Raw genomic sequence first — 16,099 nt, 5'->3', positions numbered from 1 at the left:
AGGGTGAGTCAGACCCACCTGTCCCATCCCCTTGTGAGTCAGACCCACCTGTCCCATCCCCTTGTGAGTCAGACCCACCTGTCCCAGCCCCTTGTGAGTCAGACCCACCTGTCCCAGCCCCTTGTGAGTCAGACCCACCTGTCCCAGCCCCTTGTGAGTCAGACCCACCTGTCCCAGCCCCTTGTGAGCCAGACCCACCTGTCCCAGCCCCTTGTGAGTCAGACCCACCTGTCCCATCCCCTTGTGAGTCAGACCCACCTGTCCCAGCCCCTTGTGAGTCAGACCCACCTGTCCCAGCCCCTTGTGAGTCAGACCCACCTGTCCCAGCCCCTTGTGAGTCAGACCCACCTGTCCCAGCCCCTTGTGAGTCAGACCCACCTGTCCCAGCCCCTTGTGAGTCAGACCCACCTGTCCCAGCCCCTTGTGAGTCAGACCCACCTGTCCCAGCCCCTTGTGAGTCAGACCCACCTGTCCCAGCCCCTTGTGAGTCAGACCCACCTGTCCCAGCCCCTTGTGAGTCAGACCCACCTGTCCCAGCCCCTTGTGAGTCAGACCCACCTGTCCCAGCCCCTTGTGAGTCAGACCCACCTGTCCCAGCCCCTTGTGAGTCAGACCCACCTGTCCCAGCCCCTTGTGAGTCAGACCCACCTGTCCCAGCCCCTTGTGAGTCAGACCCACCTGTCCCAGCCCCTTGTGAGTCAGACCCACCTGTCCCAGTCCCTTGTGAGTCAGACCCACCTGTCCCAGCCCCTTGTGAGTCAGACCCACCTGTCCCAGTCCCTTGTGAGTCAGACCCACCTGTCCCAGCCCCTTGTGAGTCAGACCCACCTGTTCCAGCCCCTTGTGAGTCAGACCCACCTGTCCCAGCCCCTTGTGAGTCAGACCCACCTGTCCCAGCCCCTTGTGAGTCAGACCCACCTGTCCCAGCCCCTTGTGAGTCAGACCCACCTGTCCCAGCCCCTTGTGAGTCAGACCCACCTGTCCCAGCCCCTTGTGAGTCAGACCCACCTGTCCCAGCCCATTGTGAGTCAGACTCACCTGTCCCAGCCCCTTGTGAGTCAGACCCACCTGTCCCAGCCCCTTGTGAGTCAGACCCACCTGTTCCAGCCCCTTGTGAGTCAGACCCACCTGTCCCAGCCCCTTGTGAGTCAGACCCACCTGTCCCAGCCCCTTGTGAGTCAGACCCACCTGTCCCAGCCCATTGTGAGTCAGACCCACCTGTCCCAGCCCCTTGTGAGTCAGACCCACCTGTCCCAGCCCCTTGTGAGTCAGACTCACCTGTCCCAGCCCCTTGTGAGTCAGACCCACCTGTCCCAGCCCCTTGAGAGTCAGACCCACCTGTCCCAGCCCCTTGTGAGTCAGACCCACCTGTCCCAGCCCCTTGTGAGTCAGACCCACCTGTCCTAGCCCATTGTGAGTCAGACCCACCTGTCCCAGCCCATTGTGAGTCAGACCCACATGTCCCAGCCCCTTGTGAGTCAGACCCACCTGTCCCAGCCCCTTGTGAGTCAGACCCACCTGTCCCAGCCCATTGTGAGTCAGACCCACCTGTCCCAGCCCATTGTGAGCCAGACCCACCTGTCCCAGCCCCTTGTGAGCCAGACCCACTTGTCCCAGCCCCTAGTGAGTCAGACCCACCTGTCCCAGCCCATTGTGAGTCAGACCCACCTGTCCCAGCCCATTGTGAGTCAGACCCACCTGTCCCAGCCCCTTGTGAGTCAGACCCACCTGTCCCAGCCCCTTGTGAGCCAGACCACTTGTCCCAGCCCCTAGTGAGTCAGACCCACCTGTCCCAGCTCCTTGTGAGCCAGACCCTCCTGTCCCAGCCCCTTGTGAGACAGACCCACCTGTCTCAGCCCCTTGTGAGTCAGACCCACCTGTTCCAGCCCCTTGTGAGCCAGAACCACCTGTCCTAGCCTCTTGTGAGTCAGACCCACCTGTCCCAGCTCCTTGTGAGCCACACCCACCTGTCCCAGCCCCTTGTGAGCCAGACCAACCTGCCCCAGCCCCTTGTGAGCCAGACCCACCTGTCCCAGCCCCTTGCGAGTCAGACCCACCTGTACCAGCCCCTTGTGAGTCAGACCCACCTGTCCCAGCCCCTTGTGAGTCTAACCCACCTGTCCCAGCTCCTTGTAGAGGCAGACCCACCTGTCCCAGCCCCTTGTGAGCAAGACCCGCCTGTCCCAGCCCCTTTTGAGCCAGACCCACCTGTCCCAGCACCTTGTGAGCCACACCCACCTGTCCCAGCCCCTTGTGAGCCAGACCAACCTGCCCCAGCCCCTTGTGAGCCACACCCACCTGTCCCAGCCTCTTGTGAGCCAGACCCGCCTGTCCCAGCCCCTTGTGAGCCAGACCCACCAGTCCCAGCCCCTTGTGAGCCAGACCCACCTGTCCCAGCTCCTTGTGAGCCAGACCCACCTGTCCCAGCCCCTTGTGAGCCAGACCCACCTGTCCCTGCCCCTTGTGAGCCAGACTCACCTGTCCCAGCCCCTTGTGAGCCAGACCCACCTGTCCCAGCCCCCTGTGAGTCAGACCCACCTGTCCCAGCCCCTTGTGAGCCAGACCCACCTGTCCCAGCCCCTTGCGAGCCAAACCCACCTGCCTCAGCCCCTTGTGAGCCAGACCCACCTGTCCCAGCCCCTTGTGAGTCAGACCCACCTGTCCTAGCCCCTTGTGAGCCAGACCCACCTGTCCCAGCCCCTTGTGAGCCAGACCCACCTGTCCCAGCCCCTTGTGAGTCAGACACACCTGTCCCAGCGCCTTGTGAGCCAGACCCACCTGTCCCAGCCCCTTGTGAGCCAGACCCACCTGTCCCAGCCCCTTGTGAGCCAGACCCACCTGTCCCAGCCCCTTGTGAGCCAGACCCACCTGTCCCAGCCCCTTGTGAGTCAGACCCACCTGTCCCAGCCCCTTGTGAGCCAGACCCACCTGTCCCAGCCCCTTGTGAGCCAGACCTACCTGTCCCAGCCCCTTATGAGCCAGATCAACCTGTCCCAGCCCCTTGTGAGCCAGACCCGCCTGTCCCAGCCCCTTGTGAGCCAGACCCACCTGTCCCAGCCCCTTGTGAGCCAGACCCACCTGTTCCTGCCATTTGTGAACCAGACCCCTTGTCCCAGCTCATTGTGAGCAAAACCCACCTGTCTCTGCTTCTTATTAGCCAAACCCATCTGTCCCAGCTCGTTGTGAGCCAAACCCACCTGTCCTGGCTCCTTTTGAGTCAGACCCACCTTCCCAGCTCCTTGTGAGCCAAACCCACCTGTCCCGGCTTCTTTTGAGTCAGACCCACCTGCCTCAGCTCCTTGTGAGCCAAACCCACCTCTCCCAGCTCCTTGTGAGCCACACTAACATGTCCCAGCTCTTTGTGAGCCAAACCCACCTGTCCTTGCCACTTGTGAACCAGACCCACCTGTCCCAGCTTCTTATGAGCCAGACCCACCTGTCCCGGTTCCTTGTGAATGAGATTCATCTGTCCTAGGTCCTTGTGAGCCAGACCCACCTGTCCCAGCTCCTTGTAAGCCAAACTCACCTGTCCCAGCTCCTTGTGAGCCAAACCCACCTGTCCCGGCTCCTTGTGAGCCAGACCCACCTGTCCCAGCCCCTTGTGAGCCAGACCCACATGTCCCAGCACCTTGTGAGTCAGACCCACATGTCCCAGCCCCTTGTGAGTCAGACCCACCTGTTCCAGCAACTTGTGAGTCAGACCCACCTGTCCCAGCCCTTTGTGAGTCAGACCCACCTGTCCCAGCCCCTTGTGAGCAAGACGCACCTGTCCCAGCCTTTTGTGAGCCAGACCCACCTGTCCCAGTCCCTTGTGAGCCAGACCCGCCTGTCCCCGCCCTTTGTGAGCCAGACCCACCTGTCCCAGCCCTTTGTGAGCCAGACCCACTTGTCCCAGCTTTTTGTGAGATAGACCCACCTGTCCCAGCCCCTTGTGAGCCAGACCCACCTGTCCCTGCCCCTTGTGAGCCAGACCCACCTGTTCCAGCCCCTTGTGAGCCAGACCCACCTGTCCCAGCCCCTTGTGAGCCAGACCCACCTGTCCCAGCCCCTTGTGAGCCAGACCCACCTGTCCCAGCCCCTTGTGAGCCAGACCCACCTGTCCCAGTCCCTTGTGAGCCACACCCACCTGTCCCAGCCCCTTGTGAGCCAGACTCACCTGTCCCAGCCCCTTGTGAGCCAGACCCACCTGTCACAGCCCCTTGTGAGCCAGACCCACCTGTCCTAGCCCCTTGTGAGCCAGACCCACCTGTGCTAGCGTCTTTTGAGCCAGACCCACCTGTCCCAGCCCCTTGTGAGCCAGACCCGCCTGTCCCAGCCCCTTGTGAGCCAGACCCACCTGTCCCAGCCCCTTGTGAGCCAGACCCACCTGTCCCAGCCCCTTGTGAGTCAGACCCACCTATCCTAGCCCCTTGTGAGCCAGACCCACCTGTCCCAGCCCCTTGTGAGCCTGACCCACCTGTCCCAGCCCCTTGTGCGCCAGACCCACCTGTCCCAGCCCCTTGTGAGCCAGACCCACCTGTCCCAGCCCCTTGTGAGCCAGACCCACCTGTCCCAGTCCCTTGTGAGCCAGACCCACCTGTCCCAGCCCCTTGTGAGCCAGACCCATCTGTCCCCGCCCTTTGTGAGCCAGACCCACCTGTCCCAGCCCTTTGTGAGCCAGACCTACTTGTCCCAGCCCCTTGTGAGCCAGACCCACCTGTCCCAGCCCCTTGTGAGCCAGACCCACCTGTCCCAGCCTCTTTTGAGCCAGACCCACCTGTCCCAGCCCCTTGTGGGCCAGACCCACCTGTCCCAGCCCCTTGTGAGCCAGACCCACCTGTCCCAGCCCCTTGTGAGCCAGACCCACCTGTCCCAGCCCCTTGTGAGCCAGACCCACCTGTCCCAGCCCCTTGTGAGCCAGACCCACCTGTCCCAGTCCCTTGTGAGCCACACCCACCTGTCCCAGCCCCTTGTGAGCCACACCCACCTGTCCCAGCCCCTTGTGAGCCAGACCCACCTGTCCCAGCCCCTTGTGAGCCAGACCCACCTGTCCCAGCCCCTTGTGAGCCAGACCCACCTGTCCCAGCCCCTTGTGAGCCACACCCACCTGTCCCAGCTCCTTGTGAGCCAGGCCCACCTGCCCCAGCCCCTTGTGAGCCAGACCCACCTGTCCCAGCCCCTTGTGAGTCAGACCCACCTGTCCCAGCCCCTTGTGAGCCAGACCCACCTGTCCCAGCCCCTTGTGAGCCAGACCCACCTGTCCCAGCCCCTTGTGAGCCAGACCCACTTGTCCCATCCCCTTGTGAGCCAGACCCACCTGTCCCAGCCCCTTGTGAGCCAGACCCACTTGTCCCATCCCCTTGTGAGCCAGACCCACCTGTCCTAGCCCCTTGTGAGTCAGACCCACCTGTCCCAGCCCCTTGTGAGCCAGACCCACCTGTCCCAACCCCTTGTGAGCCAGACCCACCTGTCCCAGTCCCTTGTGAGCCACACCCACCTGTCCCAGCCCCTTGTGAGATAGACTCACCTGTCCCAGCCCCTTGTGAGCCAGACCCACCTGTCCCAGCCCCTTGAGAGCCAGACCCACCTGTCCTAGCCCCTTGCGAGCCAGACCCACCTGTCCCAGCCCCTTGTTAGCCAGACCCACCTGTCCCAGCCCCTTGTGAGCCAGACCCACCTGTCCCAGCCCCTTGTGAGCCAGACCCACTTGTCCCATCCCCTTGTGAGCCAGACCCACCTGTCCCAGCCCCTTGTGAGTCAGACCCACCTGTCCCAGCCCCTTGTGAGCCAGACCCACCTGTCCCAGCCCCTTGTTAGCCAGACCCACCTGTCCCAGCCCCTTGTGCGCCAGACCCACCTGTCCCAGCCCCTTGTGAGCCAGACCCACCTGTCCCAGCCCCTTGTGAGCCAGACCCACCTGTCCCAGTCCCTTGTGAGCCAAACCCGCCTGTCCCAGCCCCTTGTGAGCCAGACCCATCTGTCCCCGCCCTTTGTGAGCCAGACCCACCTGTACCAGCCCTTTGTGAGCCAGACCTACTTGTCCCAGCCCATTGTGAGCCAGACCCACCTGTCCCAGCCCCTTGTGAGCCAGACCCACCTGTCCCAGCCCCTTTTGAGCCAGACCCACCTGTCCCAGCCCCTTGTGAGCCAGACCCACCTGTCCCAGCCCCTTGTGAGCCAGACCCACCTGTCCCAGCCCCTTGTGAGCCAGACCCATCTGTCCCAGCCCCTTGTGAGCCAGACCCACCTGTCCCAGCCCCTTGTGAGCCAGACCAACCTGTCCCAGTCCCTTGTGAGCTACACCCACCTGTCCCAGCCCCTTGTGAGCCAAACTCACCTGTCCCAGCCCCTTTTGAGCCAGACCCATCTGTCCCTGTCCCTTGTGAGCCAGACCCACCTTTCCCAGCCCCTTGTGAGCCAGACCCACCTGTGCCAGCCCCTTGTGAGCCAGACCCACCTGTCCCAGCCCCTTGTGAGCCAGACCCGCCTGTCCCAGCCCCTTGTGAGCCAGACCCACCTGTCCCAGCCCCTTGTGAGCCAGACCCACCTGTCCCAGCCCCTTGTGAGCCACACCCACCTGTCCCAGCCACTTGTGAGCCAGGCCCACCTGCCCCAGCCCCTTGTGAGCCAGGCCCACCTGTCCCAGCCCCTTGTGAGTCAGACCCACCTGTCCCAGCCCCTTGTGAGCCAGACCCACCTGTCCCAGCCCCTTGTGAGCCAGACCCACCTGTCCCAGCCCCTTGTGAGCCAGACCCACATGTCCCATCCCCTTGTGAGCCAGACCCACCTGTCCCAGCCCCTTGTGAGCCAGACCCACTTGTCCCATCCCCTTGTGAGCCAGACCCACCTGTCCTAGCCCCTTGTGAGTCAGACCCACCTGTCCCAGCACCTTGTGAGACAGACCCACCTGTCCCAGCCCCTTGTGAGCCAGACCCACCTGTCCCAGCCCCTTGTGAGCCAGACCCACCTGTCCCAGCCCCTTGTGAGCCAGACCCACCTGTCCCAGCCCCTTGTGAGCCACTCCCACCTGTCCCAGCACCTTGTGAGCCAGACTCACCTGTCCCAGCCCCTTGTGAGCCAGACCCACCTGTTCCTGCCATTTGTGAACCAGACCCCTTGTCTCAGCTCCTTGTGAGCAAAACCCACCTGTCTCTGCTTCTTATTAGCCAAACCCACCTGTCCCAGCTCGTTGTGAGCCAAACCCACCTGTCCCGGCTCCTTTTGAGTCAGACCCACCTTCCCAGCTCCTTGTGAGCCAAACCCACCTGTCCCGGCTTTTTTTGAGTCAGACCCACCTGCCCCAGCTCCTTGTGAGCCAAACCCACCTCTCCCAGCTCCTTGTGAGCCACACTAACCTGTCCCAGCTCCTTGTGAGCCAAACTAACATGTCCCAGCTCTTTGTGAGCCAGACCCACCTTTCCTTGCCACTTCTGAGCCAGACCCGCCTGTCCTAGCTCCTTGTAAGCCAAACTCACCTGTCCCAGCGCCTTGTGAGCCAAACCCACCTGTCCCGGCTCTTTGTGAGCCAGACCCACCTGTCCCAGCTTCTTGTGAGCTACACCCACCTGTCCCAGCTCCTTGTGAGCCACACCCACCTGTCCCAGCTCCTCGTTCAGGTCAGAGGTGTTACACTTGCATCTCTCCCCCGTATTCTTGCACATCAGATCATCATCCCAGCCGATGAACATGGCTCCCAGGAACTTCTGCATCTCTGGAGAAAGGAATCAAGGGAGTTACACTGTTAGAACCTGACTCCATTTTCCGTGGTTTATCACAGTGATATACAACAGACAATGTTAAAACTCTAAAGCCCTACAAATTCTGTAGGTTTGTTTAGGTGGTGAAGAGAGACGATTCAGTAGTCTTACCACGGAAATATTAATACATATATCTTTTTTTCTAAATGTAGAAGGTATACAGACCATAGCTGACATCAGTGACATACTAGTATATAGAAAGCCCCTTGTTAAGTAGAGCATTTCGGGGAAATTAGGTCAGTTTTTTCCCAGGATGCGACCCATACCAGTCCACTAACACCCAGGTACCCATTTTAGTGATGGGTGAACATAAACAACAGTTGTAAGGAAACACGCCCAATGTTTTTACCCTTGCCGGGAATCGAACCCGGACATCTCACCGTGTGAAGCGAGAGGTTTGCCAACCAAGCCACGAGCCAACTTATTCGGGGGTATAGTTGACGTAGACAGGGTTGGATATGGAATGCCCTACAACTCCTTCCTTGAGCAGGAGGGTAGGAGAAACGTCCAGGAGCCTTACCACTAGGACATTTATTCATAATTCGGGGGTGTAGTCCACGGAGACAGCGTTAGAACGTTCCTGAACTTGTGAAACTCGTTCCACGAAGCTTAGGTATAATTGTAGATTTTGTGAAGTATATATATATATATATATATATATATATATATATATATATATATATATATATATATATATATATATATATATATATATATATATATATATATATATATATATATATATATATATATATATATATATATATTTATGTGTGTGTGTACTCACCTATTTGTGGTTGCAGGGGTCGAGTCACAGCTCCTGGCCACGCCTCTTCGCTGATTGCTACTAGGTCCTCTCTCTCCCTGCCCCATGAGCTCTATCATACCTCGCCTTAAAACTATGTATGGTTCCTGCCTCCACTACATCACTTTCTAGGCTATTCCATGGCCTGACTACTCTATGACTGAAGAAATACTTCCTAACATCCCTTTGATTCATCTGAGTCTTCAACTTCCAATTGTGTGTGTGTGTGTGTGTGTGTGTGTGTGTGTGTGTGTGTGTGTGTGTGTGTGTGTGTGTGTGTGTGTGTGTGTGTGTGTGTGTGTGTGTGTGTGTGTGTGTATGTGTGTGTGTGTGTGTGTGTGTGTGTGTGTGTGTGTGTGTGTGTGTGTGTTTACAGTTTTTACGGTAATGTGGATAATGTAAATCACTGCAGGGTTATCAAGGTGCTGGAATCGCAGCACAAACAATATCCTTGATATCAAAAGGAAAGGTACAAAAAAGATTGCAAATATAAAAAAATGAGAGGAGTGGAATGTTGCAAACACTTACTGCATGTGACACTCTTTGTGACGGAGCCGTGACGCTTCTGCAATGAAAAGCGACTCCCACTGTGACGGCTACTTGCGATACGTACCAAGAGTGACGTAGAGTGAGATGGGAATGATGTAGTTGAAGATGACGAGGAAGGAGGAGCTGTCCTGTATCACATCACTGGTGGTAGATGTGGTATTGTCAGGCACTCCCAGGTACCACATGTCACCTGCACAAACACAAACATACACACCTCTCATTAACGATTTTATATGGAATATTAGATATCTATATGTATGTAAATGCGGAACAAGCCATATGTGTTACGAGATCTTTAGATATTAATCAAGAGCTTAAGATTTCCATTCCTACGTGGCTCATTTTGCATTTTTAAGATCTACTGTTTGCGATTTTATATATATATATATATATATATATATATATATATATATATATATATATATATATATATATATATATATATATATATATATATATATATATATATATATATATATATATATATATATATATATATATATATATATATATATATATATATATATATATATATATATATATATATATATATATATTCACAGATAGATCGCAGTCAGTGAGATTCGAATCCACGTATGGGTGGTGTTATAGATCCCTAAGTGAAGCTTTAGATCACTCAGCCACAGACGCCACAAGACGCTAGGTAGCCTGGTTACAAGTCATGTTTCTTCCTAGCAGGCCACACCAGTGACCCTCAGGAACACTTTCAAGCTATTTCAGTGTAGGAATTATATGGACTGGAAACTGTGTTAGCCAGGTGACATCACTACAAATGTACCTCTGTTCTTCGTTTATTACGAATATCCTATCGTGGTGTAGGGGTACATGTGAGGGACTGTACCATCGTGGTGCAGGGGTACATGTGAGGGAATGTACCATCGTGGTGCAGGGGTACATGTGAGGGACTGTACCATCGTGGTGCAGGGGTACATGTGAGGGACTGTACCATCGTGGTGCAGGGGTACATGTGAGGGAATGTACCATCGTGGTGCAGGGGTACATGTGAGGGAATGTACCATCGTGGTGCAGGGGTACATGTGAGGGACTGTACCATCGTGGTGCAGGGGTACATGTGAGGGACTGTACCATCGTGGTGCAGGGGTACATGTGAGGGAATGTACCATCGTGGTGCAGGGGTACATGTGAGGGACTGTACCATCGTGGTGCAGGGGTACATGTGAGGGTATGTACCATCGTGGTGCAGGGGTACATGTGAGGGACTGTACCATCGTGGTGCAGGGGTACATGTGAGGGAATGTACCATCGTGGTGCAGGGTTACATGTGAGGGACTGTACCATCGTGGTGCAGGGGTACATGTGAGGGACTGTACCATCGTGGTGCAGGGGTACATGTGAGGGAATGTACCATCGTGGTGCAGGGGTACATGTGAGGGACTGTACCATCGTGGTGCAGGGGTACATGTGAGGGACTGTACCATCGTGGTGCAGGGGTACATGTGAGGGAATGTACCATCGTGGTGCAGGGGTACATGTGAGGGACTGTACCATCGTGGTGCAGGGGTACATGTGAGGGACTGTACCATCGTGGTGCAGGGGTACATGTGAGGGACTGTACCATCGTGGTGCAGGGGTACATGTGAGGGAATGTACCATCGAGGTGCAGGGGTACATGTGAGGGACTGTACCATCGTGGTGCAGGGGTACATGTGAGGGAATGTACCATCGTGGTGCAGGGGTACATGTGAGGGACTGTACCATCGTGGTGCAGGGGTACATGTGAGGGTATGTACCATCGTGGTGCAGGGGTACATGTGAGGGACTGTACCATCGTGGTGCAGGGGTACATGTGAGGGACTGTACCATCGTGGTGCAGGGGTACATGTGAGGGAATGTACCATCGTGGTGCAGGGGTACATGTGAGGGTATGTACCATCGTGGTGCAGGGGTACATGTGAGGGTATGTACCATCGTGGTGCTGGGGTACATGTGAGGGACTGTACCATCGTGGTGCAGGGGTACATGTGAGGGACTGTACCATCGTGGTGCAGGGGTACATGTGAGGGAATGTACCATCGTGGTGCAGGGGTACATGTGAGGGTATGTACCATCGTGGTACAGGGGTACATGTGAGGGTATGTACCATCGTGGTGCAGGGGTACATGTGAGGGACTGTACCATCGTGGTGCAGGGGTACATGTGAGGGTATGTACCATCGTGGTGCAGGGGTACATGTGAGGGTATGTACCATCATGGTGCAGGGGTACATGTGAGGGTATGTACCATCGTGGTGCAGGGGTACATGTGAGGGACTGTACCATCGTGGTGCAGGGGTACATGTGAGGGTATGTACCATCGTGGTGCAGGGGTACATGTGAGGGTATGTACCATCGTGGTGCAGGGGTACATGTGAGGGACTGTACCATCGTGGTGCAGGGGTACATGTGAGGGACTGTACCATCGTGGTGCAGGGGTACATGTGAGGGACTGTACCATCGTGGTGCAGGGGTACATGTGAGGGAATGTACCATCGTGGTGCAGGGGTACATGTGAGGGTATGTACCATCGTGGTGCAGGGGTACATGTGAGGGAATGTACCATCGTGGTGCAGGGGTACATGTGAGGGAATGTACCATCGTGGTGCAGGGGTACATGTGAGGGACTGTACCATCGTGGTGCAGGGGTACATGTGAGGGACTGTACCATCGTGGTGCAGGGGTACATGTGAGGGAATGTACCATCGTGGTGCAGGGGTACATTTGAGGGACTGTACCATCGTGGTGCAGGGGTACATGTGAGGGAATGTACCATCGTGGTGCAGGGGTACATGTGAGGGAATGTACCATCGTGGTGCAGGGGTACATGTGAGGGAATGTACCATCGTGGTGCAGGGGTACATGTGAGGGACTGTACCATCGTGGTGCAGGGGTACATGTGAGGGAATGTACCATCGTGGTGCAGGGGTACATGTGAGGGACTGTACCATCGTGGTGCAGGGGTACATGTGAGGGACTGTACCATCGTGGTGCAGGGGTACATGTGAGGGACTGTACCATCGTGGTGCAGGGGTACATGTGAGGGTATGTACCATCGTGGTGCAGGGGTACATGTGAGGGACTGTACCATCGTGGTGCAGGGGTACATGTGAGGGACTGTACCATCGTGGTGCAGGGGTACATGTGAGGGAATGTACCATCGTGGTGCAGGGGTACATGTGAGGGACTGTACCATCGTGGTGCAGGGGTACATGTGAGGGAATGTACCATCGTGGTGCAGGGGTACATGTGAGGGACTGTACCATCGTGGTGCAGGGGTACATGTGAGGGAATGTACCATCGTGGTGCAGGGGTACATGTGAGGGACTGTACCATCGTGGTGCAGGGGTACATGTGAGGGAATGTAACATCGTTGTACAAGGGTACAGGTAGAGGAAGAGCTCTCGGTTAACCAGTATTCTGGCCAACAAGACATTTTCTGGTCACAAAATTTATTATTATTGCGAGAGTATAAAAGGTATGTGTGTGTGTGTGTGTGTGTGTGTGTGTGTGTGTGTGTGTGTGTGTGTGTGTGTGTGTGTGTGTGTGTGTGTGTGTGTGTGTGTGTGTGTGGACTGGTACTCACTCATAGTATCGTCGTCATAAACCTCGTACTTCAACACGGTGCAGACAACAATCTCCAGCACCAGAAGAACCAAGAAGAACACCAGGAAATGATTCATGGACCTGCAATGAAACTTGTTATTGACGTGGGTCGTCGCTGTTCTTACTACAGAAATAAACTTCAGAGTGGACAGGAAAATTAGATAGTTCAGAGACGTCTGAAGTGTTATTTTTTTCAGCTTTGTGATTTTATTAAGAATTGTTCCTGTCTTGGTAGAGAGATTTGCATACTTTGATATATACTTCTTGTAAGTGTGTTAATTGTTCCTGTTTGTTACTGATATAAATATATATACTGATATAAATATATATACTATTGGTAACTGTGGGTGTTATTCCTGGTTGTTACTATTATTAACATTGTTACTTGTTAATAATGTCTGTATAATTATTTTTACTACACTGGTAATCTTCCACTAAGGAAGGGTTACAAAAAAAAAAAAAAAAAAAAAAGAACCATACATACCATTACTCACTCAATAACTCTCTTGCCAGATACATGCAGACATCAAAATTCAAATGACACTCCAAGCCTCGACATCCCGAACTGTGCTTCTCACCTCCCACATTTAAGTTCAGCTATCCCGTTTCTCTAAATCCCTTCACAAATTTCACACGTCAAGAGCACTTGAAGCAATGAAAACCACTTGTCTTCACCCCAGTCTAACACTTCCCCAGACTCCAGCTGTGCCTGGAGTTCAGAGCATCCCTTGTGGAGCATGCGATCATTTTTATGTAGGTGATACAGCCAGAGATTTAAACTCAAGCAAGCATACAGATATGATAACACACACAACACATGCATGATGAATCGAAGCCCCACACTTACACATCATGAACTGGAATTTAACACATCTTAATTACTAAAAAAATGACAACTCCAAACGAAATTCCTTGAGGCTGCCATTATTCACCTCACCGGAATCACTGAGAAAAACAGAGTGAGGTACGCTGTATCACATGTCATCTTGCCCGGATTACATTTGCATAATTAGTGGCTTTCGGCAGGGCCTTTAACTATCAAATTTTATCTGTAGTATAATATAGAAATCTAAATTTTAATCACTTAATATGCATAACAACAGTAATTTCTTTACATGGCTGATAGGATTTTTATATTTTTGTTTTATTTAGAAAATACAAGTTCCTACGACCTAACCACATTTGCTCTGCGTCACCTGACCTGCACCTGACCTGCACCTGACCTGCACCTGACCTGCACCTGACCTGCACCTGACCTGCACCTGACCTGCACCTGACCTGCACCTGACCTGCACCTGACCTGCACCTGACCTGTACCTGACCTGCACCTGACCTGCACCTGACTCATTATGGTTAGAAAACTAAGACACATGTGCAACACTATGACTCACGAAATCGCGTTAGCCACTGGGCCAGCTAGCTGGTCCAGTGGCTGACACGACGGTCTGGAGTTTCGAGACTCTCTGACCGCGAGTTCAAACCTCACCCCTGGTATGATTTGTGCAACACTAGAAATCTTTGTTGACGAAGCGTTTTCGTCCTCTCTGCAGTCTTCAGTCGAATACAGAGATGAATCACACTCCTGGAAACATCAACCTTGATGGAAGACGACGTAAGAGAAATTGAGAGTACACTTGGAGAGCGAAACGTTGCTACAAGAAAAATGTCGCATTAGTTGCACTTGCTCCCTTTTTCTATAACATTTCGTTAACTTTACCAATAGTTTCACATTTTTCTTCTTGCCGATGTTTAGGAATTGTAATTTTCAAACCTTTAGAGACTGTAGTGTTTAATATTGCTAGTGATTGTGGCGTTTAATGGTGCAGTGAGTTGTAGCAGGTCCAGGTATGTCTGCTCCCACAGTTACTCTGACCAGGATTTTGCTAGCAACGACGACGGTGTTCAATGACAAGCGAAATCGTAATGATACGATTGTAAACAACTCATTGAACTGAGTGTTCTAACCCATGGTAAGACAGAGCAGTCATTCATGGGAGTGTTCTAACCCATGGTAAGACAGAGCATTCATTCATGGGAGTGCTCTAACCCATGGTAAGACAGAGCAGTCATTCATGGGAGTGTTCTAACCCATGGTAAGACAGAGCAGTCATTCATGGGAGTGCTCTAACTCAAGGTAAGACAGAACAGTCATTCATGGGAGTGCTCTAACCCATGGTAAGATAGAACAGTCATTCATGGGAGTGCTCTAACCCATGGTAAGACAGAGCAGTCATTCATGGGAGTGCTCTAACCAATGGTAAGACAAAGCATTCATTCATGGGAGTGCTCTAACCCATGGTAAGACAGAGCAGTCATTCATGGGAGTGCTCTAACCCATGGTAAGACAGAGCAGTCATTCATGGGAGTGCCCTAACCCATGGTAAGACAGAGTAGTCATTCATGGGAGTGCTCTAACCCATGGTAAGACAGAGCATTCATTCATGGGAGTGTTCTAACCCATGGTAAGACAGAGCAGTCATTCATGGGAGTGCTCTAACCCATGATAAGACAGAGCAGTCATTCATGGGAGTGCTCTAACCCATGGTAAGACAGAGCAGTCATTCATGGGAGTGCTCTAACCCATGGTAAGACAGAGCAGTCATTCATGGGAGTGCTTTAACCCATGGTAAGACAGAGCATTCATGGGAGTGTTCTAACCCATGGTAAGACAGAGCATTCATTCATGGGAGTGCTCTAACCCATGGTAAGACAGAGCAGTCATTCATGGGAGTGCTCTAACCCATGGTAAGACAGAGCAGTCATTCATGGGAGTGCTCTAACCCATGGTAAGACAGAGCATTCATTCATGGGAGTGTTCTAACACATGGTAAACCAGAGCATTCATTCATGGGAGTGCTCTAACCCATGGTAAGACAGAGCAGTCATTCATGTGAGTGTTCTAACCCATTGAAAGCCAGAGCATTTATTCATGGGAGTGCTCTAACCCATGGTAAGACAGAGCATTCATTCATGGGGGTGTTCTAACCCATGGTAAGCAGGAGCATTCATTCATGGGAGTGTTCTAACCCATGGTAAGACAGAGCATTCATTCATGGGAGTGTTCTAACCCATGGTAAGACAGAGCAGTCATTCACGGGAGTGGTCTAACCCATGGTAAGACAGAGCAGTCATTCATGGGAATGCTCTAACCCATGGTAAGACAGAGCATTCATTCATGGGAGTGTTCTAACACATGGTAAGCCAGAGCATTCATTCATGGGAGTGCTCTAACCCTTGGTAAGACAGAGCAGTCATTCATGGGAGTGTTCTAACCCATTGAAAGACGGAGCATTCATTCATGGGAGTGTTCTAACCCATGGTAAGCCAGAGCATTTATTCATGGGAGTACTCTAACCCATGGTAAGACAGAGCATTCATTCATGGGGGTG

General features: G+C 53.6%; 1 protein-coding gene across 3 annotated transcripts in view; it reads right to left on the bottom strand.

The window, feature by feature from the left end:
• Positions 1-16,099, bottom strand: part of LOC128703315 (phospholipid-transporting ATPase IF) — a gene marked incomplete at its 5' end in the record, with an annotated part of 78,932 nt that overhangs the window by 41,128 nt on the left and 21,705 nt on the right. For all 3 annotated transcript variants that reach the window (XM_070085305.1, XM_070085306.1, XM_070085307.1), the window contains 3 exon segments: positions 7,575-7,690; positions 9,155-9,280; positions 12,691-12,791. In XM_070085305.1, the coding sequence (XP_069941406.1) occupies positions 7,575-7,690; positions 9,155-9,280; positions 12,691-12,791 (343 nt within the window).

Source organism: Cherax quadricarinatus, chromosome 15, assembly GCF_038502225.1.
Source record: "Cherax quadricarinatus isolate ZL_2023a chromosome 15, ASM3850222v1, whole genome shotgun sequence".
Taxonomy (NCBI): Eukaryota; Metazoa; Arthropoda; class Malacostraca; order Decapoda; family Parastacidae; genus Cherax; species Cherax quadricarinatus.
Note: the sequence above shows the minus strand (reverse complement) of the source record. Positions and strands in the feature narration are given on the sequence as shown.